Below are 27,926 nucleotides of genomic sequence, written 5' to 3' on the forward strand. Positions count from 1 at the left end.
CATGTCCCTCACATATGCAGCCATGTCCCTCTAGCCATGTCCCTCACATATGCAGCAATGTCCCTCTAGCCATGTCCCTCACATATGCAGCCATGTCCCTCTAGCCATGTCCCTCACATATGCAGCCATGTCCCTCACATATGCAGCCATGTCCCTCTAGCCATGTCCCTCACATATGCAGCCATGTCCCTCACATATGCAGCCATGTCCCTCTAGCCATGTCCCTCACATATGCAGCCATGTCCCTCTAGCCATGTCCCTCACATATGCAGCCATGTCCCTCTAGCCATGTCCCTCACATATGCAGCCATGTCCCTCACATATGCAGCCATGTCCCTCACATATGCAGCCATGTCCCTCTAGCCATGTCCCTCACATATGCAGCCATGTCCCTCCAGCCATTTCCCCCATACCTTTGCCGCCGAAGGCTGCCGCCACAGCATGGAGAAAATCACAGCATTCATTTGAATAGCTGTTTTGCCCGCGCGTATAGACACTCCTCCTTGCTCGGGATTGGACAGATCACGATCACCCATCCAATCCCGAGCAAGGGGGAGTGTCTATACGCGCAGGAACACTACAGCTATTCAAATGAAAGCTGTGATGTTCCCGCATGCCGTTTAACCCATGCGGCGGCTTTCGATGCAGCGGCGGGGGGGGGGGGGGAGTATTCTATTTAGGTATCGGGGGTATTTGCGCGAGTACAAGTACTCCCGCAAATACTCGGCATCGGTCCCAATACCGATATCGGTATCGGGACAACCCTAAGCGGGTCTGCCCATAGCCCACGCATCTATGTAGGCTCAAGGAGGTATCAAATGAACAAGCAGAACCCCCTTCCTAGTGGCTCGAACATGGTGTCAGCAGTCACTGGCTAAAAATACACCAGGACCTGTAAAAACATGGAAGATAAGTCAGAACTTATGGGGATTACTGGCAGGAGTCAGGCTTTAGTTCTTCGGAGTCTTGCGATAGATCAACACTTAGACAAGATGTTGAACAAGCAATAAATAGGTAAGAGCTCTTCCAGACTCACATATTGGGGTAATGTGTTCTTCATCTGTAAACAAGTTATAACCTTCGAACAAAACACTTTGTGCACCCCAAGAAGGCCTGGAAGTTTGGTGGGACCACATGCTAAGCCTTCTGGATAGCAGAGTTTCGGCAGTCAGGGCAGGAACTCTCTTCGCCGGCAAGATTGTTGGCCTTCTGGGTAAAAATACAACCGCACTCCGAGCAGGAATATATTTTCTCGCGGGCATGAATCCTCCGGTGTATGAGGAGGCCGGATCTTTGTGTGAAACTTTTCCAACACTGGGAGCAGGAGAATGGCTTCTCCCCTGTGTGGATTCTCTGGTGCTCCACCAGGATGGACTTCCGCGTGAAGCTTTTATTGCACTCGTTACACGTGTACCGCTTTTCCCCCGTGGGAGTTTTAGACTGGCTGAGAAGTTTAGACTCCCGAGAGATGTTTTTACTATTCTCCTGTCCTGGGATGCCTATCTCTTCTGCTATGTATAGAATTGATCCCTCTTCTGCATTGTAGCCATTGGACTTAGGAGAAATAGGCGAAATAGGAGGCGGGATGGTAGATTTTCGGCAGCTGGCACAAAAGGTCTCTATCTGCCCCGTGTCAGTGTTTATCGTCAGCGCAAAAAAATTCCCACACCCGCTGCACGGAAATTTCATGGGGCCTCTGTGGGTCTTGCGGTGAATGAGGAGACCCGATCTCTGCGTGAAACACTTTCCGCACTCCAAACATGAGAACGGCTTTTCACCCGTGTGAATCCTCCGATGTTCCACCAGGATCGACTTCCGGGTAAAACTTTTCCCACAATCCACACATGGGAAGGGCTTTTCACCGGTGTGGTTCCTCTGATGTCGAACGAGGGCGGCGTTCTGGCAAAAAGTCTTATTGCACTCGGAGCAGCGATATACCCGTTCCCCCCGGCTCCCCCCACTGCTCTTGCCAGAATCGGGGGATATGTCGGCAATGTAAAGTCCCAGATTTATGTCGGAGTTGTAGAGGAAATTTTCCGGGGAACCCGGAGAGACGTCACTATTCTGACCGGCGTGATTCCGTGAAGAACTACGATATCTCTCTGTAGTCTTCCTGACGTAGGTTCCATCTGGTGAGAAATAAGAACTTGTTAGAAATGACGGGAAACGGTCTCAGATTATTCTACGTAAGAGTCATAATTTATGTAAAACAACAGGTTACGTCAATGTGAAAGACAACTTTGAGGAGGAGTTTATGATGTAAATATGGAAGAAGATTGGGGGAGCTGATGACAGGCAATGTGAAGGGGGAGGGGATGATAACAGGCAAGTTTAATGTGGAGGACAACTTTGGGGAGGAGGTTATGATAGGTGACGTCAACGTGGAAGACGACTGGGGGTGGGGTACGAGAGGCGATGTCCATGTGGAAGAGGACTGGGGTGGACAATATGGAAGCCGGCTGGGGTTAATGACAGGTAATGTCAATGTGAAAGCTGACTGGGGGGTAATTATAGGTGAGGTCAATATGGAAGACGACTGCTGGGGGGGGGGGGGGGGGGGGTTATTGACAGGCGAGGGAGGGGTGGGTGTAATGATAGGTGATGTCAATACGGAAGACGACTGGGGTGGGGGTGGGGGTTAATGCCAGATGATGTCCATGTGGAAGATGACTGAGGTGAGGGGTTAATGATAGGCGATGTCAAGGTGGAAGACAACTGGGATGGACAATATGGAAGCCGGCTGGGATTAATGACAGGCAATGTGGAAGCTGACTGGGGGGTGCGGGGGGTGTAATGATAGGTGATGTCAATATGGAAGATGACTGGGTTAGGGGGGGACGGGTTATTGGCAGGTGATGTCAAGGTGGAAGACAACTGGGATGGGGGGGGGGGGGGGGAGGACAGTCGATGTCAATGTGGAAGAACACTGGGGTGGACAATATGGAAGCCGTCTGGGTGTAATGATAGGTGATGTCAATATATAAGATGGGTGGGGGGGGGGGTTAATAGCAGGTGATGTCCATGTGGAAGACAACTGGGATGGGGGGGTTAATGACAGTCGATGTCAATGTGGAAGACAACTGGGGTGGGCAATATGGAAGCCAGCTGGGATTAATGACAGGTGATGCCAATGTGGAAGATGAATGGGGTAGGAGGTTATGACAGGTGATGTCGATCAATATGGAAAACAACTGGGGTGGGGGAGGGGAAGGTTATGACAAAGTGATGTCAATGCGGAAGACAACTGGGGTGGGGCGATAATGGCAAGTGATGTCAACGCAGAAGACGACTTTGGTGGGGGGGATTAATGACAGGCGATGTCAATGTGGAAGAAGACTGGGGCAGGGAAGAGAGGTTATGGGAGGTGATCTCATTGCAGAAGACCGGGATAAGGATTATGATAGGCAAAGTCAATGTGGATGACAACTGGGGGGGGGTTAGGTGAATAACAGGTAAAGTCAATATGAAAAAGAATTGGGGGATAATGGGTGATGTCGTTGTGAATTGATGGAGGGCAATCTCAAAGTGGAAGAAGATGGAGGGATGATGGGCAAGGTCAAAAAGGGAGTAGACGGAGGATGACAGGCAATGTCAATGTAGAAAAAGCGGGAAACTGGGTGATAACACATTAAGGAAGATGGAGGAGAAACTGGGTGATGTCACTTAAAAGTAAGTGGTGGGAAAATAATGGACATTGTTCGAAGATGGAGCAGCTGTCAAAGACTGGGCGACGTCACGTTAAGGAAGCTGGGGAGAGATTGGTTAACATCATATGGAAGTATAGGATTGTGAAGGATGAGAGGGATTATAACGGTGCCATTTAAACAAATCATACAGAAAAGTCAATACAAAATTATGAATATAAACATTTTATTTATAGTAGAAAAAAGGGGATAAAAACATTAATGATCGACTAAGATTGACATGAGTTGTTACATAATCCCGACATGTTTCAGCAAATCGTTGCCTTCCTCAGGGGTGTGAGTCAGTCAATATATCTTTGTACAATCTAGTGGAAGATACACATACATAATTAATACATTACAGTATGGAAGTAAGTGGGAGGACAATACGAGATTCCATGTGGAAGAAGACCGTGGAGGATAAGAAAACACGTGGCTGATGACACAATTGATTATTTATTTATTTTTTACGGGCAGGACCAAGTATAACAACATTATAGAAACTGAAGAGTGCAGAGTCTGCAGCTGCTGTACAGACCAAAGAACTAGAATCTATGAATATTTTCTGTACCGATTGTCAGTTGCTCACCTGTCCCGATCTCTGCTGGAAGTTCCTCCTCCCTCGTCATAGGAAATGCCAAGTTCTCCTCGTTCTCCTCTTTAATAACGACAACCTGGAAATCTTTCATTTCTTCATCCTATAAAGAAAAAAAAAAAAAAAAACACGTCAACGTTGCCCGTTGCGTCCACGCACCATAAAGGAGAAGGCAGTAGGGAGAAGACCCCCCCATGTTGTATCTACCTGATCATGGTGGTGGAGGCTGTGATCTCTCTGTGTGGTAAGAGGACGGGAACGTTTCTCCGGTATAATTCTGCCGCTGGATCCATCTGTAGGAAACATAATAGCCGAGTAAAATTATTTCTACTTGACTGAACCACCCTACTTCTACAAAGAACACAAATGAGGGAGGAACTTTAAATGATGACCCTATAGTCCTCTGTAACTAATAGAACGTCATTGTCATGTTTTCTTAGCTTCGCTGCCCTACCTGCAGACCCAAGACCTGCATGGGTAGTCCATATGTTTGCGGATCTCCCCTACCCAGAAGAGGCATGCATTACATCACTTATGGGCTCCAGAGTAACTTTCCCCAGCCGCTGTGGCAAGGAAGCCAATGAGAAATTTTGGGTACCGAAGTTCGGCATCATCTCACAGGCGCACGCTATTGTAAGGCTTTACATGTTTGGTATGTATTTATTCAGCACAACCTCCTCTTTTATGTAGCTGTAAACAATGAAAACAGGACCGCTCCAAACCTGTATCAGTCAGATCAACATGTGGATAGACTAGTGCAAGACAGAAACGATCGGCTTGTCAGCCTCAAGGAGACTTCAACAAAATGGCGGCCGTCTGCACACAGACACTTACTACCTGTTGTATCGATGTAAACAAGATGGGTAAAAAGGCGGCTTCAGCTCCTATTCGCCACCTGTAGAGAACTCCCCCAACGCGTTTCGTCCTTTTCAGGGCTTACTCGCAAGAGGCGTGGTTGCAGGAGGTGCGTAATGAGAGAGCTATGTTGTAACTCTCGGTTGTAGCGCAGTAAGGAAGCGGTCAAAGTTGTTGTAAACCCTTACACATATCCAGGGAAGTGGCTGGCCTTAGGCAATATACACAGAGATGAAACACATCCTCCTACATAAGCTGTACCTCTCTATCTGCAGCAAAATTTTACTTCTACAGACATTGAAAGCCCAGAAATTAAACAGCTTTTCCAAGACAGAAGACAGAAGGCAGGAGAGCTGAGTGAGAAGAGCTCCGAGAGCCGATTGGAGGAAAGGGACACACCCCCTTTCACACAGCAATAGAGCTGAGGCTGTCAATCACTGGTTGTGTGCTGGAGCTCCCTCCCCGTCAAACTTATCAGAAAATATTCATGCTGATAGCAGGGGAATAAGGAAGGAGACAGAGATGCCACTTAGAGCTCTTAAAGTGGTTGTAAACCCTTTTTACTTGTAACCAAAAAGTGCCAGAAAAGGCCTGGTCCTCAAGTGGCTTTTCTACCCCCTGGAAGAGCAGCACGCGATCTTTGTTAAAAGAGGAGGAGCGCAGGAGACAAAGCCTGTGACACTGTTCACATACTACATGACACATGAATAACACATATAATATAGAGAAAATATTTGTATTGGAAATTTATTGGTCACCTGTGCAGATCTCGGGTGGAGCTTGGCTCTCTTCACTTAGCAGGTCAACCTCCATACACACTTCTTCACCTACTTGTGCTTTTATCTTCATCATAGCTTCACCCTAGAAACACATAAAAGAATACCAAAAACATAAATAATAATCAGATTTATTCGAATGTCACTTCAGAACTTCCACACAACTTCTTCACGGATCATACAAAGTCACTCTTGTATTAGAAACTTCAGTCCCACCTACCTGATGATGGTGAGGGATGGTGTGATCTTCCTGTGTGGAATACAGAGGACGGGGACATCTCTCTGGTGGGTTTCTGTTACTGGATCCTTCTGTAGGAACGTTCTCCAGCTTCCACTTGGATCCACCTGCAGGAACTTTCTCCTCTTTGCAGTTGTATCCATTTGCAGGAACCTTCTCCCACTTGGATCCATCTGTAGGAACCTTCACCTGCTCCCACTTGGATCCATCTGTAGGAACCTTCTCCTGCTCCCACTTGGATCCATCTGTAGGAACCACCTTCTGCTCCCACTTGGATCCATCTGCAGGAACCTTCTCCTGCTCCCACTTGGATCCACCTGCAGGAACTTTCTCCTCTTTGCAGTTGTATCCATTTGCAGGAACCTTCTCCCACTTGGATCCATTTGTAGGAACCTTCTCCTGCTCCCACATGGATCCATCTGTAGGAACCTTCTCCTGCTCCCACTTGGATCCATCTGTAGGAACCTTCTCCTGCTCCCACATGGATCCATCTGTAGGAACCTTCTCCTGCTCCCACTTGGATCCATCTGTAGGAACATTCTCCTGCTTCCACTTGGATCCATCCGTGGAAACTTTCTCCTCTGTAAACTTGGATCCATTTTCAGAAACTTTCTCCTCCTTACACTTGGATCCCTCTGCAGGAACTTTCTCCTCTTTACACTTGGATCCCTCTGCAGGAACTTTCTTCTCTTCGCACTTGGATCTATCTTTAGGAACTTTCTCCTCCTTACATTGCACATCAGTTCTCAAACACACCTCTTCTTCACTCTCTGTGACTTCAACTTTAACATTGATCAGATGTTCCACCTGAGAAATACAAAACAGTTTTATTGACTAGAGTACCGTGGCATCCTATAATGACAGCCTGCCAATCGTGGCATTATGAAGGGTAGATCCTGTCCCCGTCATACCGACCTCGTCACTCACTGCTGACCCCTGCAGTCTCCAAACTTTTCTTAGTTTCTAAAGGGGCCTTGCTTATCTTCAAAAACAGAATGGCCTGCACCCTGGAGATCTGTGATCTATTCAATGTTGTTCAGGTAGATCTCCACCTCTCCAAACTTGCCTACCCCTGCCTTATAGGAACCTGACACACACAATGATACAGTCACCATCCAGACACATCCCTTGTCTGTTACTGGATAATGTCCCAGAATTCCCGGCACCGCTCACCTCTCCAGTCAGCAACTCAATGATCTTCTTGGTGACTTCTAGAATCTTCTGTTCTTTGTTCCTCTCAGGTTTTAGGGCAGGAGGTGGAGACACCTTGATGGTCACATGGTCACCGGACTGCACCGGAGGAAATCTCTAATGAAACAGCAAAGAAAAAACTGTAGTGTCAGTAAGAGTGATGTCATGTGACCTCCCAGAATCCTCCTCATCTCTCCGGTCAGCTCTGTGTTTTATTAATAGAGATAAGAGTGATGTCATGTGACCTCCCAGAATCCTCCTCACCTCTCCGGTCAGGTGTGTGTTTTATTAATAGAGATAAGAGTGATGTCATGTGACCTCCCAGAATCCTCCTCACCTCTCCCGTCAGGTCTGTGTTTTATTACTAGAGATAAGAGTGATGTCATGTGACCTCCCAGAATCCTCCTCACCTCTCTGGTCAGCTCTGTGTTTTATTAATAGAGATAAAAGGGATGTCATGTGACCTCCCAGAATCCTCCTCACCTCTCCGGTCACCAGGCAGATGATCTCCAGGGCGAGGTGTATTATCCGCTCAGTCATGTGTGTTTTATTCCCTTCCAACTGCAACCAAGTAGTCCTTGTAGAGATCCTGGTGTCCTTCTAAATACTCCCACTCCTCCATGGAGAAATAGACAGTGACATCCTGACACCTTATAGGAACCTGACACACACAATGATAAACTCGTCAGACACAAAAAAATTCCCCCCAAAAAAAAAAAAATCAGAAGAGAGGTTGACCCCCCCCCCCCCCACGGTATGTTCTTTTTATTTTCAGTTATTTGTACATTGTGACAGCCAATCAGTAAACTGCCACTTATCAGCTGTTCATCACATGCGTCTACGGCCCGGGACCGGCATGGCAGGTGTAACTGGATAAGGGGAGGAATTCCGGGTTAACCCCAACTAATCCTAAAAATTCTCTCCCCTTCCTAACACACGTGCTCACTAAGGATGGAATCACAGCCAGGCAGACATTTCCCGATGCTCGGGTGAAGAGATCGGGAAATGTCTGCCTGGCTGTGATTAGCGCAGCGCAGGTGCCGACTTCCTGGCGGGCGAACACGCCGGAGCTCATCCTTAGTGCTCACTAACCTGTGTAGGACATTAATCTATACTCGCCTATTTTCATGCAACTCCAGTAAAAACGTCTCACGCAGTGAAAAGGGTTAATGAGATATACAGATCCCGCACCGGGAGCGATCATTTGGTTCCTCTGCGCAGCATCCCTGGGCGCACTTCTTCCACCAATCAGAAGCAGGCTGGCCGGTGAAACGTCTCCCTGCAAACACGCATGCTTGGGATTGGACGACTGTACGCTGTTATGTCAACAGAATGGAGGAAAGGGTGCTGTAACGCGCTTCGATTTTTAAACTCTATCGAACCGCGGCGATCTGCCGGGGAGGAAGGCGATCGTTTGGGGACACGTGGGATGGGACCCCTACAATGAGGACACATGGGATGGGACCCCTATAATGGGGACACGTGGGATGGGACCCCTATAATGGGGACACGTGGGATGGGACCCCTATAATGGGGACACGTGGGATGGGACCCCTATAATGGGGACACGTGGGATGGGACCCCTATAATGGGGACACGTGGGATGGGACCCCTATAATGGGGACACGTGGTATGGGACGCCTATAATAGGGACACGTGGGATGGGACCCCTATAATGGGGACACGTGGGATGGGACCCCTATAATGGGGACACGTGGGATGGGACCCCTATAATGGGGAGACGTGTGATGGGACCCCTACGATGGGGACACATGGGATGGGACCCCTATAATGGGAACACGTGGGATGGCACCCCTATAATGAGGACACGTGGGATGGGACCCCTATATTGGGGACACGTGTGATGGGACCCCTACGATGGGGACACGTGGGATGGAACCCCTATAATGGGGACACATGGGATGGGACCCCTATAATGAGGACACGTGGGATGGGACCCCTATAATGAGGACACGTGGGATGGGACCCCTATAATGGGGGACACGTGAGATGGGACTCCTATAATGGGGACACGTGGGATGGGACCCCTATAATGGGGACACGTGGTATGGGACGCCTATAATGGGGACACGTGGGATGGGACCCCTATAATGGGGACACGTGGGATGGGACCCCTTTAATTGGCCTCCTTAAAGGGGACCTGTCACAGTCGACGAAAAAACAGATCACGTGGGGTGCCAAAGACCCCTCTGGACCTCAGATTTTGTATAAAAAGAACTCACCTCAGCAGGATCACCGATAGCCAGGCTGTAACATGATGACAATGTGTAATAATGGAACACAGGGGACACCCAACCCCCAATAACAGTGGCCCCTCCCTCCTGTCACACTGGTCCCGCCCCCTCTGTACCGAATTCTCATTCTGCTGCTCCATTCCCACTCAGAACCCAATAGACAAACAATAAGACCCATTACCTGCTGCCAGCAACTGCCATATCCGCCCTGCTCACCTTTCACCCCGGAAACACATCGACTTCCGGGTTCTGACAAGTCGCTTCCGCGTTATGCGTTCCAGGACATGCCAGCAACTTTCCGGGTTTTGCGTTCCAGCGGCGCTGCTTATGCACGGCGGCTCCCTCTGCTGGCCATTGCTGGTACTGCGAGCTCCCCTCTGTTCAGTGCTGCTTGCTTCTCAGCTCTGCTCCAACCCATTGGCAACTCTAGATTTTTTTTATATATGATAATTAATATATTGTCTAGGATAATATTACTATTATTTCTTCCAGAATGTAGGATCCATTTTAAATAAAAGTAGAAATTAGAAAATTATTTTTCAATTACCCCCCAGGTGTAATTTTTATTTTATTTTATACATGATAATTAGAATATTGTCTAGGATAACATTACTATCTCTTCTGAATGTAGGATCAATTAAAAGTAAAATTCGAAAATTATTTTTCGATTAAAAATCATTAAATCAATTATTTTTCGATTAAAAATCATTCAAAATTACCTGGGGGAGGGGGGGTAATTTTGAATGATTTTTAATCGAAAAATAATTGATTTAATGATTTTTAATCGAAAAATAATGATTTTTTTTCCTATTTTTTTCTATTTTATACATAATAATTAGAATATTGTCTAGGATTATATTACTATTATCTCTTCCGAATGTAGGATCCATTTAAAAAAAAAAGTGGAAATTAGAAAATTATTTTTCTATAAAAAATCATTCAAAATTACCTGGGGGGTGGGGGGTAATTTTGAATGATTTTTTTTTCTATCTTATACATTATAATTAGAATATTGTCTAGGATAATATTACTATTATATCTTCCGAATTAATTTAGAAATTAGAAAATGATTTTTTGATTAAACCCCCAAGTAATTTCAGATTTTTTTTTTTTTTTTTTTTTAAATAAAAGTATTATTTCCAATAATAATCAAATTTTACACTGACATAAAAAGGAGCAAATAACACTCCTAAATATAAATATAGTTAAAAATGTATGTATAATTAAATCATTAAATACTTCCAACCCAAGCCAATTCTGATGCCGCGTACACACGACCGTTTTTCATGTAGAGAAAAATGCAATTTTTTTAAATTGGTCATTAAAAACGGTCGTGTGTAGGCTCCAGAGCATTTCTCTCGACGAGAAAAATGGCCATTAACCACTTAAGCCCCGGACCATTATGCAGGTTAAGGACCTTGCCACCTTTTTGCGATTCGACACTGCATCGCTTTAACTGACAATTGCGCGCTCGTGCGACGTGGCTCCCAAACAAAATTGGCGTCCTTTTTTCCCCACAAATAGAGCTTTCTTTTGGTGGTATTTGATCACCTCTGCGGTATTTATTTTTTGCGCTATAAACAAAAATAGAGCGAAAGTTTTGAAAAAATTCAATATTTTTTACTTTTTGCTATAATAAATATCCCCAAAAAAGATATAAAAAAAAAAAATTTCCTCAGTTTAGGCCGATACGTATTCTTCTACCTATTTGTGGTAAAAAAAAATCGCAATAAGCGTTTATCGATTGGTTTGCGCAAAATTTATAGCTACAAAATAGGGGATAGTTTTATGGCATTTTTATTATAATTTTTTTTTTTACTACTAATGGCGGCAATCAGCGATTTTTTTTCGTGACTGCGACGTTATGACGGACACACCGGACAATTTTGACACATTTTTGGGACCATTGTCATTTTCACAGCGAAAAATGCTATAAAAATGCACTGATTACTGTGAAAATGACAATTGCAGTGGTTAAGTGGTGAAGGGGTTATGTGTGACCTCATATGTGTTTCTAACTGTAGGGGGCGTGGCAGGACGTGTGACGTCAGTGATCGTCTTTCCCTAGATCAGGGAACAGACGATCAATGACAGCGCAAATGTGAAAAACGGGGAAGTTGTGTTTACACTCACCTCTCCCCGTTCTTCAGCTCCAGTGACCGATCGCGGGACACCGGCAGTGATCGGGTCCGCGGGTCCCGTGGGCGTGGTCACGGAGCTTCGGACCGGCGGCGCGCTCGCGACCCCGCGGCTGGGCCTTAAAGAGACATGTACAGGTACGTGGATGTGCCCAGCCGTGCCATTCTGCCGACGTATATCGGCGTGAAGGGGTCCTTAAGTGGTTAAAAATTTAGAACCTGCTCTATTTTTTCTGGACGTTTTTCACGACGTCGTTTTTCTCGTCGTGAAAAATGGTCGTCTGTAAGCTTTAACGACGCGGAAAAAAATGTGCATGCTCAGAAGCAAGTTACGAGAAGGGAAATTTGCATAATTTGCAGAACGGCCCCTTACCTCCTCTTCCAAAGTCCCTTGCCGGCGCTCTTGGCTCCTCCTCTTTTCTGAGTTGATTCCTCAGCCAGCCGTGTACTGAGGTGGCACTTGTGCATGCGTTCTTCGCAGCCGGGCTGTGTGCGTTCACAGACACACACAGCACGGTCTTTTCTTTTGATATTGCGCAGAGCGGCCCCTTACCTCCTCTTCCATAGTCCCTTGCCGGCGCTCTTGGCTCCTCCTCTTTTCTGAGTTGTTCCTCAGCCAGCCGTGTACTGAGGAGGCACTTTTGCATGTGTTCTTCGCAGCCGGGCTGTGTGCGTTCACAGACACACACAGCATGGTCTTTTCCTTTGACATTGCGCAGAGCGGCCCCTTACCTCCTTTTCCGTAGTGCCTTGCCGGCGCTCTTGGCTCCGCCTCTTTTCTGAGTTGTTCCTCAGCCAGCCGTGTACTAAGCAGGCACTTGTGCTTGTGTTCTTCCGAGCCGGGCTGTGTGCGTTCACAGACACACACAGCATGGTCTTTTCCTTTGACATTGCGCAGAGCGCCCGCCCCCTTCCCTGCTCTTCCAAAGTCCCTTGCCGGCGCTCTTGGCTCCTCCTCTTTTCTGAGTTGTTCCTCAGCCAGCCGTGTACTGAGCAGGCACTTGTGCATGCGTTCTTCCGAGCCGGGATGTGTGCGTTCATAGACACACACAGCGTGGTCTTTTCCTTTGACATTGCGCAGAGCGGCCACTTACCTCCTCTTCCGTAGTCCCCTGCCAGCGCTCTTGGCTCCTCCTCTTTTCTGAGTTGTTCCTCAGCCAGCCGTGTACTGAGGAGGCACTTGTGCAGGCGTTCTTCCGAGCCGGACTGTGTGCGTTCACAGACACACACATCATGGTCTTTTCCTTTGACATTGCGCAGAGCGCCCCCTTACCTCCTCTTCCGAAGTCCCTTGCCGGCACTCTTGGCTCCGCCTCTTTTCTGAGTTGTTCCTCAGCCAGCCGTGTACTGAGGAGGCACTTGTGCAGACGTTCTTCCGAGCCGGGCTGTGTGCGTTCACAGACACACACAGCATGGCCCGGCTCCCGCCCCACAAGATTTGACTGACAGCAGCAGGAGACAATGGCTTCCGCTGCTCAGTGTAGCCCGTGAATGCAGGAAGAGAGAAGCAGCTGCTGCACACGGGACAGCGCTAAATCGAGAGAGGACTCAGGTGGGTGTTCGGGGATGGGGGATGAAGAGGAGGCACAGACATTGGCCCAGATTCAGGTACATTTGCGCTTTATTTGCGGAGGCACAGGGCAACGATTTTGCCCTGCGCCCCCTGCAAATATTTTGCGCTGCCCTCGATTCACGGAGCAGTAGCTCCGTAAATTGCGAGGGCGCGCCGGCAAAATTGCCCGGCGTAAGCGCGCGCAATGTAAATCATTTAAATTAGGCGCGCTCCCGCGCCGAGCGTAGAGCGCATGCTCCGTCGGGAAACTTTCCCGACGTGTATTGCGGCAAATGACGTCGCAAGGACGTCATTTGCTTCAAAGTGAACGTGAATGGCGTCCAGCGCCATTCACGAATCACTTACGCAAACGACGTAAAATTTGAACGTCGCGACGCGGGAAGGGCGGGTATACTTTAGCATTGGCTGCCCCTACTATTAGAAGGGGTAGCCTTGCGCTAAAGACGCCGTACGGAAACTCCGTAACTTGCGTACGCAGGGCCCGCGCAACTTTGTGAATCGGTGTTAGTATGCAATTTGCATACTATACACTGAGCACAATGGGAGCGCCCCCTAGCGGCCAACGTAAGAATGCAGCCTAAAATCAGCGTGGCATAAGAGCCTTATGCCACGCAGATTTTAGGCTGCAGTCGGCGTTACGATGTTCCTGAATCAGGAGCATTCGTAACGCCGGAGCAAGTAAGCAATTGCGCTGTGTAACCTATGGTTACGCAGGCGCAATTGCTTACTGAATCTGGGCCAGTGTAAAGAAAACACCACAAGACACAAAGATGTTCTGAAATCCATATTTTGATGTCTGATATGAAAACTCTAACAAAATGGCGAATGTTACTTTCAGTAATGAGGAATAATCAAATAAAAAAAGGAAAAATATCCAAATATAAAAATATATAAAGGTAATAATGGCATTTGACTTCTAGATGAACGCTTTTCATCAATATGAAGTATTTACAAACACTAAGAAGTGTACTTCTTTAAAAAAAAGTGCATAGCAATCCACCTAGTGAAAGTATCTGTATATTTGTTCTGTGAGAATGTAGCAAAAAAAAAAAAAAAACGATTGTTATTAGGCTATTCCCTGTGCTGGTCAAATGTTTGTCACTGATTTAAAAATGAAAATGACGGCATTTAGCCACTAGATGGCACTAAGTGTTATAGGCATTGAGACTTAGCTGCCATCTACTGGACAAATGCAGTATTTTCCATTTGAAACACTTGAAGACCAGGATTTTTCTGGAACTTTTTTTGTTTACAAGTTTAACCGCTTCAGCCCCGGACCATTATGCAGCTAAAGGACCCGGCCACTTTTTGCGATTCGGCACTGCGTCGCTTTAACTGAAAATTGTGCGGTCGTGCGACGTGGCTCCCAAACAAAATTGACGTCCTCTTTTTCCCCACAAATAGAGCTTTCTTTTGGTGGTATTTGATCACCTCTGCGTTTTTTTTTAATTTGCGCTGTAAACAAAAATAGAGCGACAATTTTGAAAAAAAATCAATATTTTTTACGTTTTGCTATAATAAATATCCCCCCAAAAAAATATAAAAAAATATTTTTTTTACTCAGTTTAGGCCGATACGTATTCTTCTACATATTTTTGGTAAACAAAAATCGCAATAAGCGTTTATTGATTGGCTTGCGCAAAAGTTATAGCGTTTACAAAATAGGGGACAGTTTTACGTCATTTTTATTAATATTTTTTTTTTATACTAGTAATGGCGGCGATCAGCGATTTTTATCGTGACTGCGACATTATGGCGGACACATCGGACCCTTTGCACAGATCCCCCCTCTCAGCACAAATCACCCCCCCATCTCCCTGCACAGATCCCCCTCAGCACAAATCACCCCCCATCTCCCCCTCCCTGCACAGATCCCCCCTCTCAGCACAAATCATCCCCCCATCTCCCCCTTTCTGCACATATTCCCCCTCTCAGCACAAATCATCCCCCCATCTCCCCCTCCCTGCACAGACCCCCCTCTCAGCACAAATCATCCCCCCATCTCCCCCTCCCTGCACAGACCCCCCTCTCAGCACAAATCATCCCCCCATCTCCCCCTCCCTGCACAGATCCCCCCTCTCAGCACACATCATCCCCCATCTCCCCCTGACTGCACAGATCCCCCCTCTCAGCATAAATCATCCCCAATCTCCCCCTCCCTGCACAGATCCCCCCTCTCAGCACAAATCATCCCCCCATCTCCCTGCACAGATCCCCCCTCAGCACAAATCATCCCCCCATCTCCCTGCATAGATCCCCCTCAGCAAAAATCACCCCCCATCTCCCCCTCCCTGCACAGATCCCCCTCTCAGCACAAATCATCCCCCCATCTCCCCCTTTCTGCACATATTCCCCCTCTCAGCACAAATCATCCCCCCATCTCCCCCTCCCTGCACAGACCCCCCTCTCAGCACAAATCATCCCCCCATCTCCCCCTCCCTGCACAGATCCCCCCTCTCAGCACACATCATCCCCCATCTCCCCCTCACTGCACAGATCCCCCCTCTCAGCATAAATCATCCCCAATCTCCCCCTCCCTGCACAGATCCCCCCTCTCAGCACAAATCATCCCCCCATCTCCCTGCATAGATCCCCCTCAGCAAAAATCACCCCCCATCTCCCCCTCCCTGCACAGATCCCCCTCTCAGCACAAATCATCCCTCCATCTCACCCCTTCCTGCACAGATCCCCCCTCTCAGCACAAATCATCCCTCCATCTCACCCCTTCCTGCACAGATCCCCCCTCTCAGCACAAATCATCCCCCATCTCCCTGCACAGATCCCCCCTCTCAGCACAAATCATCCCCCCCATCTCCCTGCACAGATCCCCCTCAGTGCAAATCATCCCCCCATCTCCCCCTCCCTGCACAGACCCCCCCTCTCAGCACAAATCATCCCCACATCTCCCCCTTTCAGTATTAAACCCCTCTTCTTGCCCAAATTCTCTTATTCCCCCAACCAAGCCACCCTTACCACAAGACTTACCGGTTATCAGTTACCGGGTCCTCAGCGATTGACGGCTGACACTTTAGCTGCTCCTACCAGTCCCAGCCGGCTGCATGTCAGCAGTGTCAAAGCCCAGGCTCCTCCTCCTGTCCAATCAGAAGACACGCCAAAGCAGAGGAGGAACCTGGGAAGGAGATCTCCCATCACTCTGACACGGCTAACATGCAGCCGGCTGGGACAGATAGGAGCTGCTAAAGTCTCAGCCATCACTGCGCTGGAGACCCGGCCCCCCCCCAGGAGATGTCGGCAAATGCCGACACACTGTAGTAGCCCACTGGCGCTCCCCTCGCTATCACACTGCGCCCGAAACTGAAGCCCCGCTCTTGCCCCTGCCTAGTCCCAGCCCCTGGTGTCACCCCTCTGGCGGGTGTCACCCGGGGCGGCCCGCACACCCCGCACCCCCATAGCAACGCCGCTGAGTGGCTCGGAACGCTTTCAAGAGAAAACCAGGCACTGGCTCAAGAAACCGGTTCCCGGGATTATGGCTGAAAATAAGGATTATGGCTGATATTTTCAGCCAAAATCCCGGTAAACCACTTCAAAGCCGTATATATATACCGTATTTATCGGCGTATACCGCACACTTTTTTGCCCTGAAAATTTTCAGGGCAAAATCGTGGGTGCGCGATATAAGCCGATATCAGTTTTCCCGCGCCGAGTTTGAATACTGCGCCGGCATATACCGAGCGCAGTACACTCGTGTATAGTCGGGCAGGCTCGGCTACTCTCGCGCTCACGTCCTGTACGTCCAGGACGTGAGCGCGAGAGTAGCCGAGCCTGCCCGACTATACACGAGTGTACTGCGCTCGGTATATGCCGGTGCAGTATTCAAACTCTGCGCGGGAAAGCGAGGATCGAGCGAAGAGGACACCCGAAGCCGCAGACGGACGCCGGACCCGACGAGGCCGCCGATGGACGCCGCGCAAGACACCAAAACTGTAAGTACAAAAATCTTTTTTTACAGGAATGTCGGGTCCACTTTAGGGGTGCGCGCTATACGCCGGAGCGCGCAATACAGCGATAAATACGGTACATACTGCGGTCTTGGTTAAATCAATGTAAGACATTTGACCAACACAAAAAATAGCCTAATAACATTTGTTTTTTCGCCCCATTCACACAGAACAAATGTACATAAACTTGCTATACCATTTTCTTTTTACAGTGCCTTGAAAAAGTATTCATACCCCTTGAAATATTCAAAATTTTTTCATGTTACAACCAAAAACGTAAATTTATTTTATTGGAATTTTATGTGATAGACCAACACAGAGTGGCACATAATTGTGAAGTGAAAATGATAAATGGTTTTCAATATGTGAAAAGTGTGATGTACATTTGTATAGCGCCCCCCTGAGTCAATACTTTGTAGAACCATCTTTCACTGCAATTACAGCTGCAAGTCTTTTTGGGGATGTCTATGGCGTGAGTTTTTTGCCCATTCTTCTTTGCAAGATAGCTCAAGCTCTGTCAGATTGGATAGAGAGCGTCTGTGAACAGCAATTTTCAAGTCTTGCCACAGATTCTCAATGGGATTTAGGTCTGGACTGTGACTGGGCCATTCTAACACATGAATATGCTTTGATCTAAAACATTCTATTGTAGCTCTGGCTGTATGTTTAGGGTCGTTGTCTTGCTGGTAGGTGAACCTCCGCCCCGGTCTCAAGTCTTTTTCAAACTCTAACAGGTTTTCTCATAAGATTGTCCTGTATTTGGCTCCATCCATCTTCCCATCAACTCTGACCAGCTTCCCTGTCCCTACTGCAGAAAAACATCCCCACAACATGATGCTGCCACCACCATGTTTCACAGTGGGGATGGTGTGTTCAGGGTGATGTGCAGTGTTTGGTTTTCCGCCACACACAGCGTTTTGCTTTGAGGCCAAAAAGTAAAATTTTGATCTCATCTGACCAGAGCACCTTCTTCCACGTTTGCTGTGTCCACCACATGGCATCTCACAAACTGCAAACCGGACTTCTTAAGGCTTTCTTTCAGCAATGACTTTCTTCTTGCCACTCTAATAGTTGTCCTGTGGACAGATTCTCCCCCCTGAGCTGTGGATCTCTGCAGCTCCTCCAGAGTTACCATGGACCTCTTGGCTGCTTCTCTGATGAATGCTCTCCTTGCCCGGCCTGTCAGTTTAGGTGGACGGCCATGTCTTGGTAGGTTTGCAGTTGTGCCATACTCTTTCCATTTTCCGATGATGGATTGAACAGAGCTCCGTGAGATGTTCAAAGCTTGGGATGTATTTTTATAACCTAACCCTGCTTCTCCACAACTTTATTCCTGACCTGAAAAAAAGGAATAAATTGATCACACTCCCTTATTTATTCCTTTTTTTCAATGATTTATTTAAACAGCGGCTAGGCATCATTCATTCCTCCATAAGCGCAACGGTGGGCGGCTATTAGGGCGTTAATTATAGACCACCCATTTCTCCTTTTATTCCTGACCTGTCTGGTGTGTTCCTTGGCCTTCATGATGCTGTTTGTTCACTAAGGTTGTCTAACAAATCTCTGAGGGCTTCACAGAACAGCTGTATTTATACTGAGATTAAATTACACAGAGGTGGACGCTATTTAGTAATTAGGTGATTTCTGAAGGCAATTGGTTCCGCTAGATTTTAGTTAGGGGTATCAGAGTAAAGGGGGCTGAATAAAAATGCACGCCACACTTTTCATATATTTGTAAAAAAATTAGAAAAACATTTATCGCTTCCCTTCCACTTCACAATTATGTGCCACTTTGTGTTGGTCTGTCACATAAAATCCAAATAAAATACATTTACGTTTTTGGTTGTAACATGACAAAATGCGGACAATTTCAAGGGGTATGAATACTTTTTCAATGCACTGTATATACATTTGACATGTGCATTCGTTTTCATCAGAATGCATTTTCGTCCGAAAATCTGTTTTTTTCGTTACCGTTTTAACAAACGATAACGAAAGTGCAAGAAACGAAAACCGAAAGATCCGACATAAAAAATGCTTTATTTTCGTTTTCGTTGCGGTAAAAATTCGATATAGAGAGATTCGACATTATAGGGAAAAGATTCGACATCATAGAGAAAAGATTCGACATTATAGAGAAAAGATTCGACACTATAGAAATAATAGATTCGACATTACAGAGAATAGATTTCGATTTATGAGAAAAAACATTCGACATTATAGAGAATAGATTCGACATTATTACTAGTCATACAACATTAGAATTCTTGTAGGCGGATAATTCGAACGGAAATGTACGATTCGACGTAAAGATTCGGCGTTCCGTCGAATATTCGTTTGACCATTCGACCGCAACCAAAAAGATTCGACGTTCCGGCGAATTCTTTCGACCATTTGACAGAAACCAAGTATTATTGGATTTTCGGACGAAAGCTATTCCCCAACGAAAAACGAAATAAATCAAAACGATTTTCGGGAGTAACTAAATAAATTTATTTTCCAAACGAAAACACGAAACGAAATATTCCAGTCTGCACATGTCTAATATACATACCCCTTAGCTCAAGTCTAAAACATCTTCTGCCCTTGGGTCACTTGATGCTGTCCTTCTTGGTCTCTCTTTGCTGTGCCCCCGCTGATGGTAGACAAGCTTGGACTTCTGCGTGAAACGTCTCCCGCAGTCAAGGCAAGAAAATGGTTTCTCGCCCGTGTGGACCTTCTGATGCGTGTCAAAGCCGGATTTCTGAGTGAAAGATTTCCCGCACGCGGGGCACGTAAACGGCTTCACTCCGGTGTGGGACCTCAGGTGCGTAATAAGATACGACTTGTACCGGAAAGTCTTTGAGCACTCTGTACAAGTATGAAGCTTCGGTGGCCTCCGAGGGTTCCTGGTAGAAGAGGTCTTGCACTCAGGGCAGGAGCTCTCGTCTTCCCCTGATGAAGTTTTCGACCTTTGTGTGAAATCTTTCCCACACCCCAAACACGGGAAAGTCTTTTCGAGTGCGTGAATCTTCTGGTGCATGAGGAGTCCGGAACTTTTTGAGAAACTCTTCCAGCACTGAGAACAAGAAAAAGGTTTTTCCCCGGTATGAATTCGCTGGTGCTCCACCAGGATGTATTTGCGGGTGAAGCTTTTGTCGCACTCGGAACACGAATAAGGCTTTTCCCCCGTGTGGACTCTCTGATGTTCGAGAAGCGTAGACTTCCGTGAAAAGCACTTCCCGCACTCTGTGCAGTCAAATGTTTTCTCCTCCTCGGAGAGGTGGGCGACCGGCGGGAACAGCTTCCGGCACTTGAAGCAGAAGGTCTGTTCCCCCATCTCGAAGTTGGTGATGGGCATGAAAAAAGCCCCGCACCCCGAGCAAGGGAATTTCTTTGCCCCCCCGTGAGTTTTATGATGCAGAATGAGCCCCGACCTCTGCGTAAAGCATTTCCTGCACTCCCAGCACGAGAAAGGCTTCTCGCCCGTGTGGATCCTCCGATGCTCAACCAGGATGGACTTGCGCGTGAAGCTTTTTCCACATTCCGGGCACAGGAAGGGCTTTTCGCCGGTGTGGGTTCGGCGATGCTGAAGGAGCGTGGAGTTCTGGCTGAAGCATTTATCACATTCAGGGCATGTGTATATCTTAACGAGATTGTCTTCCGGGAAATCATCCTCATCCATATCACAATCCAGAGATGAGCTCCGTCCCTCAGAGGTCGTTTTGACATACTGTCCATCTGTGGGGGATTAAAAATAGTTTTTTTTACCTAAAAGTCCCCTCAGTATCTCCAATTCCCCCCAGTATCTCCAATTCCCCTCAGTATCTCCAATTCCCCCCAGTATCTCCAATTCCCCTCAATATCTCCAATTCCCCTCAATATCTCCAATTCCCCCCAGTATCTCCAATTCCCCCCAGTATCTCAAACCCCCCCCCCCCCCAGTATCTCCAATTTCCCTCAGTATCTCCAAGCAAGCGTACGTTCGTGAATCCGTGTAACTAGTCATTTGCATATTCTACGCTGACCGCAATGGAAACGCCACCTAGCGGTCAGCGTAGATATTGCAGCCTAAGATACAACGGCGATGGCCGTCGTATCTTAGGCATGTTTAAGTGTATCTCAGTTTGAGAATACACTTAAACATACGACGGCCTTAGATTCGGACTTACGTCGGCGTATCTGCTGATACGCCGGCGTAATTCTTTGAGAATATGGCCCAATGTATTTTTTCCCCTCTAGCGTATTTGAGCGTCGCTTCAGGCGACAAAACGCTCAGGTGTGAATGCAGCCTTATGTAACGCTTCTGCTGCCACCCTTGCTTGGGCTTGCACCACTGAGATTTGAAGCTGTAGGTACACAAAAGGGGTGCTGGTGACATCATGGACCTAACATGGTGGGGGTGGAAATGCGCTGGCTGGAGATGATTGGGCGGCAGTAACAGCTTCTTTCCGGGTTTGGTCAAAACCTAAGTTCAGGTCAAACCCGAGCTCATCCATGACGATCAACAAGTCAGAGTTTTTGTGTTCGTTCCTCACCAGCGCCAATCTCTGCCGGAATATCCTCCTCGTCAGTCATCATTGGTATTGCAATCTCCTCCTCCTCCTCTTCTTCTTTAACATCTAGATTTTCCTGCACTTCTTCTTTCACAATTATATTTAGGTCATCCAGGGTCTCCGGCTGAATATTTCATAACATAGACACATTAGGTCCGACCAGTTTAATGACAGACACCGTAAAATACAAGATGGCTTTGACTTTCAAGACCCTCATCTCCCATCTACCTGGTCATGGTGAGGGATCTCATGAGCTTCCTGTGTGGAATCCCAGGAATACAGAGGACGGGGACATCTCTCTGGAGAGTTTCTGTTCCTGAATCCATCTGAAGAAGGCAGAGAAAAGCAATCAATTGTATCAGTACACCACCTGTAACAAACAGTATGGACTTTACAGTGGACCCTTGGTTTACGAGTAACGTGGTTAACGAGCGTTTCGAATAACGAGCAACTTTTTTTTTAAATCCTGACTCGGTTTGCAAGTGTTGAGTATTTAAAGTGGGAGTTCACCCAATTATATATTTTTTTATCTTTTCCCCTTAGATGGATGCTCGTTTTGTCTAGGGGAATCGGCTAGTTGTTTTAAAATATGAGCCGTACTTACCGTTTTCGAGATGCATCTTCTTCGTCGCTTTCGGGTATGGGTCTTCGGGACTGGGCCTTCTTGATTGACAGTCCTCCGAGAGGCTTCCATCGCGTCACTAGTAGCCGAAAGAAGCCGAACGTCGGTGCGGCTCTATACTGCGCCTGCGCACCGACGTTCGGCTTCTTTCGGAAAATCGTGACGCGATGGATGCGACCGTCGGAAGCCTCTCGGAAGACTGTCAATCAAAATAGGAACGCCCAGTCCCGTAGCCCATACCCGGAAGCGGCGGAGAAGATGCATCTCGTAAACGGTAAGTACGGATCATATTTTAAAACAACTAGCCGATTCCCCTAGACAAAACGAGCATCCATCTAAGGGGAAAAAGGGTCATGTGCGGGTGAACCTCCGCTTTAAGCTAATGGGGAGTGCAGTACCAGATTTGGCCAGAGGTGCAGGGGTGCCAAGTATTTCCGAGGCTCTCCGGCGCCCCCCCCCACCAACTCTGGCCACATACAGTATTGCATGCCATTGAAGTCAATGCAGAACAATTTATCTTCGTTTCCATTGACTTCTATAGGGAAACTCGCTTTGATATGCGAGTGCTTTGGATTACAAGCATTCTCTTGGAACGAATTATGCTCGTAATCCAAGGTTCCACTGTATACCAAATTACCCCAATTAAGTCTAAGTTTAACCCCTTAAAGCGGAGTTCCGGACACAATTTCACTTTTTAAATACAAATACCCCTGTAATACACAAGCTTAATGCATTCTAGTAAAGTTGGCCTGTAAACTAAGGTCCGTTTTGTTAGGTTGTTACAGCATTTAGACACTTTATAAAATAGAAATTGACTGGGGCCATCTTAAGTGTGGGCATCATGAAGCCAGACTGTATGACTTCCTGGATTTCAGCCTTGCAGATCTCGCACATGCTCAGTGCTGCACAAGCAGTGTCATATCAGGTTTCAGCACCTGATTCTTTGAGACTGGGGAGTGCACAGACTCCTGGAAAGTTACACCCACTACATTCCCAGGAGTCTGTGCGGTGTAGGTTAGGAAGCATTGAGCACCTAGGTGCAGGAAGTGGGAAGATTAACTATTCTGCCTAGCAACAACACTTTGACTCTTTGACTCTAAAAAAAAAAAAAAAATTCGTAAAGGACTAATGACATTTTTTTAAAACTACTGATGTAATGTTATATTTATGGGTGGAACTCCACTTTAAGGACCAGCGCACACACATATACGCCGATAGAATGGCACGGACAGGCAAATGGGCGTACAGGTACGTCCCCTTTCATTTGCCCTGTTGCGAGCTCCGTGACCGTGCCCGCGGGATTCTTAGCAAAAAGTTTAAAATATTGCATTTTTTTCAAAATTGTCGCTCTATCTTTATTTATAGCGCAAAAAATAAAAAATGCAGAGGTGATCAAATACCACCAAAAGAAAGCTCTATTTGTGGGGAAAAAAAGGACGTCAATTTTGTTTGGGAGCCACGTGAGCTTGATGTCCGACGGTGTCCCGCGATCGGGTCACAGAGCTGAAGAATGGGGAGCTGTCAGTGTAAACACAACATCTCCCCGATCTTCCTAGTGACATGTCACTGATTGTCTGTTCCCTGTCATCGGGAACAGCGATCAGTGACGTTTCACTCGTAGCCACGCCCCCTAACAGTTGGAATCACTCCCTAGGACACACTTAACCCCTTCATCACCCCCTACAGGTTAAACCCTTCACTGCCAGTGTCATTTTTACAGTAATCAGTGCATTTTTATAGCACTGATCGCTGTAAAAATTACAATTGCCCCAAAATAGTGTCAAAAGTGTCCGATGTGTCCGCCATAATGTCGCAGTCACGATAAAAATCGCAGATCGCCGCCATTACTAGTAAAAAAATATATATTATTAAAAATGACATAAAACTATCCCCTATTTTGTAGGCGCTATAAATTTTGCGCAAACCAATCAATGAACGCTTTTTACCAAAAACATGTAGAAGAATACCTATCGGCCTAAACTGAGGAAAAAAACTTTTTTTAATATATTTTTTGGGGATATTTATTATAGCAAAAAGTAAAAAATATTGATTGTTTTTCAAAATTGTCGCTCTATTTTTGTTTGTAGCGCAAAAAATAAAACCGCAGAGGTGATCAAATACCACCAAAAGAAAGCTCTATTTGTGGGAAAAAAAGGATGTCAATTTTGTTTGGGAGCTACATCGCACAACCGCGCAATTGTCAGTTAAAGCGACGCAGTGCCGAATTGCAAAAAGTGGCCTGGTCTTTGGCCAGCCAAATGGTCCGAGGCTTAAGTGGTTAAGCTGTCCACACACCGTTTTTATTCTGAAGATGCCAACATAACACATACAGGATACGCAGCCTCACTGGACTGGGCTTTTTCCCGTTACGGCCGCATATATGTGTCTCTGTCTTTGTGCTGGGAGGGCGCCGCAGCGTGCTGAAACTCATTAGCTCCTCTATAAAAGCTTGAAATTTGACAAATGGCCTGCCATGTTTTCAAGGTTTACACAAAAAATATATTATTACTCTATAGCAGCGATGGTGAACCTTGGCCCCCCAGATGTTTTGGAACTACATGTCCCACAATCCTCAATCACACTGCAGAGCGCATGAGAATCATGGGAAATTAAGTTCAAAAACATCTGGGGTGCCGAGGTTCGCCATCACTGCTCTATAGAGATATTCGGGGTTTATAACTCACTTGTATTCTGTAAAGTCACGTTTTCCTCGTCAAACAGCTGTTCTCCCATTGGATACGTCTCGTCTTCCTTTTCAACTTCAATTTTAACGTTGCACCGAATTACACCCTCAATTAGAAAACAGAAATGTCCTGGTTTACTGAACGGAGGGATGTCGGCTTATAATACACAAAACAACCTCCTTCAGGTCTCACAGTTTGTTTCTACGAGGGGTCTTCAAAAAGTTTCCGCACTTTTAAGTGTGGAAACTTTTTGGAGAACTCTCGTATTTGGAGTTCAGGACTCATCTCCACCTACCTGATGATGGTGAGGGATGGTGTGATCTTCCTGTGTGGAATCCCGGGAATACAGAGGACGGGGACATCTCTCCGGTGGGTTCCCATTACTGGATCCATCTGTAGGAAACACACACACTGACTGAATACAAAGCACTGCTTATAGACCTCCTAATAAACAAGGTTCAATAAATGCTTGATTGGACGTAACGCATAAGGGCGGTCAGATCATTGAGTCAGATGATGGGGGATCTAGGTGGACCCGCCGTACTGCTCTCTCCTTTACAATAAAGTCTCCTCTTACCCGGTGATGTGAGGGGCGGCTGATTCTCCATCATGACGTCCTTGTAGAGATCCTTGTGTCCTTCTAGATACTCCCACTCCTCCATGGAGAAATAGACAGTGACATCCTGACACCTTATAGGAACCTGACACACACAATTAAACACTTGAATGAGACAACGTAATTATGAAGTGGGGGCCCTATACCAGCTCCCGAAATTTGTAAAGGAAATCTGGAGTTGGGCTTTAACACTGCCTGTACACATGTACACTATATTACCAAAAGTATTGGGACGCCTGCATTTACACGCACATGAACTTTAATGGCATCCCAGTCTTGGTCTGTAGGGTTCAATATTGAGTTGGCCCCACCCTTTGTAGCTATAACAGCTTCAACTCTTCTGGGAAGGCTGTCCACAAGGTTTAGGAGTGTGTCTATGGGAATGTTTGACCATTCTTCCAGAAGTGTATTTGTGAAGTCAGCCACTGATGTCTCCGCTCTAGTTCATCCCAAAGGTGTTCTATCGAGAGGAGGTCAGGACTCTGTGCAGGCCAGTAAAGTTCCTCCACCCCAAACTCGCCTATGCTTGTCTTTATAATAATGAGGGGGGTGGGGTGGCACTGAAGGAAATTGGGGGTACTGAAAGGATTTTGGGGGTCACTGAAGACATTAAGGAGAATTGGGGGGCAGTTAAGGGGGTTATAGCCCAGAAGTTAGATAGGGGGGCGCTATTTGAGAGGGGGTGAGGTGGCACTGAGGTAGACTGGGGGCAGGGAGAGGGATTGGAGCACATTTAGGACACACCGAACTAGGGTTGTCCAGATACCGATACCAGTATCGGTATCGGGACCGATACCGAGTATTTGCGCTAGTACTCGTACTCGCGCAAATACTCCCGATACCAAAATAGAATACTTTTTTTTTATTTATTTTTTGTGACATCGAACACAAATTGGATGGCACCATTGGATGGCACTGATAGGTGGCACTGGCATTGATTGGGTGGCACTGATGAGATGCACTAATAAGCTGCCTCCCTGCACTGATGCACTAATGGGCACTGATCTGCACTGATAGGTGGCACTGGCTAGCTGCACTTTTGGGCACTGGCACCGATGAGCTGCACTGACAGTGATCACTCCTTCAATGATATGTAGTTTTCCAGTACCGTATGCTAAAAAACAGCCCCACACCATGATGTACCAGTTCTTCATAATTCTAAAGAAAATATCTTTGGTCTGTATTGTGGTTTGAAAACGGTCACATGACATTAAAAAAAAGTATCGGTATTCGGTATCGGCGACTACTTGAAAAAAAGTATCGGTACTTGTACTCGGTCCTAAAAAAGTGGTATCGGGACAACCCTACACCGAACCCCTCCCCCTTCTCCTCCACACACAACCTTATTGGTCACGGATAAGGGGTGCTAGTTTGTCTTTGTGGTTATCCAAAGACAGTTTGATCATTCTCCAAATTCCACGAAAATCTCCTTTTCTCAGCTGTTCACCATTCACTACTACGAAAGAACCCAGTGGGGCCTATCGGGGGGGGGGGTGGGGGCTCTGGTCATCTTCTCAATGGAGAGCAATAAATCATGTAACCCCCGGGTAGAGGATGGGGTCGTGTACAACCTCAGATCACCCGCATCTCACAGATCTCCTCCCGCCTCGCAGATCTCCTCAGGAGGGGAAGTAATTGCTGCAGAATCTTTTCAAGAGACGGCGGCCCCATTCAGAGGCACGCTGAAAGCCCTGCTCATGCCGACTAGAAGAAGACACAAAAGGTCTCGTTGTTTGCTGATCACACCTCAGACTCCTATACTTATTTTCATTTGAACCCTCTCTGATCTTATAGAAGACACCTTCTACGACCATCAATGTTCCCCCACCCCCAACCTAAGATCCAACCCAACTGCTGACTTTTCTGAAAGTCAATATTTGCATATGGCATGGCTAGGCAACGCCCCCTGACAACCTAATGAAAACATTGAAGCTTGGTGATTGGCCACTCATGGGGGAGGCGTGTCTGTGATAACAAGGACAAACCAGACCATGTCAATGGAAACTAGGAGCAGTTATTGTGTGTCTGATGTATAAAGATGAATGATTTATATAATGACACAGGGAGGAGCAAGCATTCACAGACTCCTCCCCTAATCATGCATGCCCCGCCCCCTGTCCAGCTGTGCGACACCCCCAGGCCACGACAGAGAGCGTTACCTGCTGCCAGGATCTGCCATGTCCGCCCTGCACACAGACCACTTCTG

At 46.9% G+C, this 27,926-nt stretch overlaps 2 protein-coding genes across 2 annotated transcripts; both read right to left on the bottom strand.

The window, feature by feature from the left end:
• Nucleotides 1–1,039: 1,039 nt before the first annotated feature.
• LOC120909444 (zinc finger and SCAN domain-containing protein 20-like) lies at nucleotides 1,040–7,989 on the bottom strand. Its single transcript, XM_040321219.1, has 7 exons — nucleotides 7,822–7,989; nucleotides 7,321–7,455; nucleotides 6,130–6,954; nucleotides 5,892–5,994; nucleotides 4,486–4,571; nucleotides 4,273–4,381; nucleotides 1,040–2,129 (listed from the first exon to the last, which is right to left on the bottom strand). The coding sequence occupies exons 1-7, from the start codon at nucleotides 7,876–7,878 to the stop codon at nucleotides 1,138–1,140; spliced, it is 2,307 nt and encodes a 768-aa protein (XP_040177153.1). The 5' UTR covers nucleotides 7,879–7,989; the 3' UTR covers nucleotides 1,040–1,137.
• Nucleotides 7,990–19,770: 11,781 nt separating this feature from the next.
• Nucleotides 19,771–25,434, bottom strand: LOC120910732 (gastrula zinc finger protein XlCGF26.1-like). The gene is made up of 4 exons (XM_040322469.1): nucleotides 25,105–25,434; nucleotides 22,027–22,124; nucleotides 21,781–21,922; nucleotides 19,771–20,983 (listed from the first exon to the last, which is right to left on the bottom strand). Exons 1-4 carry the CDS (start codon nucleotides 25,151–25,153, stop codon nucleotides 19,821–19,823), a joined length of 1,452 nt encoding a protein of 483 aa, XP_040178403.1. The 5' UTR covers nucleotides 25,154–25,434; the 3' UTR covers nucleotides 19,771–19,820.
• Nucleotides 25,435–27,926: the final 2,492 nt, after the last annotated feature.

Source organism: Rana temporaria, chromosome 8 (assembly GCF_905171775.1).
Source record: "Rana temporaria chromosome 8, aRanTem1.1, whole genome shotgun sequence".
NCBI classification, from domain to species: Eukaryota; Metazoa; Chordata; class Amphibia; order Anura; family Ranidae; genus Rana; species Rana temporaria.

Coding starts and splice junctions, on each gene's coding strand:
- LOC120909444 (XM_040321219.1), bottom strand. CDS start 7,878: ATGACTGAGCGGATAATACACCTCGCCCTGGAGATCATCTGCCTGGTG. Junction 5,995..6,129: donor CCATCCCTCACCATCATCAG/GTAGGTGGGACT, acceptor ATGTGTTTCTAG/GGTGAAGCTATGATGAAGAT. Junction 4,572..5,891: donor TCCACCCGAGATCTGCACAG/GTGACCAATAAA, acceptor TGTTTCCTACAG/ATGGATCCAGCGGCAGAATT.
- LOC120910732 (XM_040322469.1), bottom strand. CDS start 25,153: ATGGGAGAACAGCTGTTTGACGAGGAAAACGTGACTTTACAGAATACA. Junction 21,923..22,026: donor AGATCCCTCACCATGACCAG/GTAGATGGGAGA, acceptor TGAAATATTCAG/CCGGAGACCCTGGATGACCT. Junction 20,984..21,780: donor TCCGGCAGAGATTGGCGCTG/GTGAGGAACGAA, acceptor AATCCCCCACAG/ATGGACAGTATGTCAAAACG.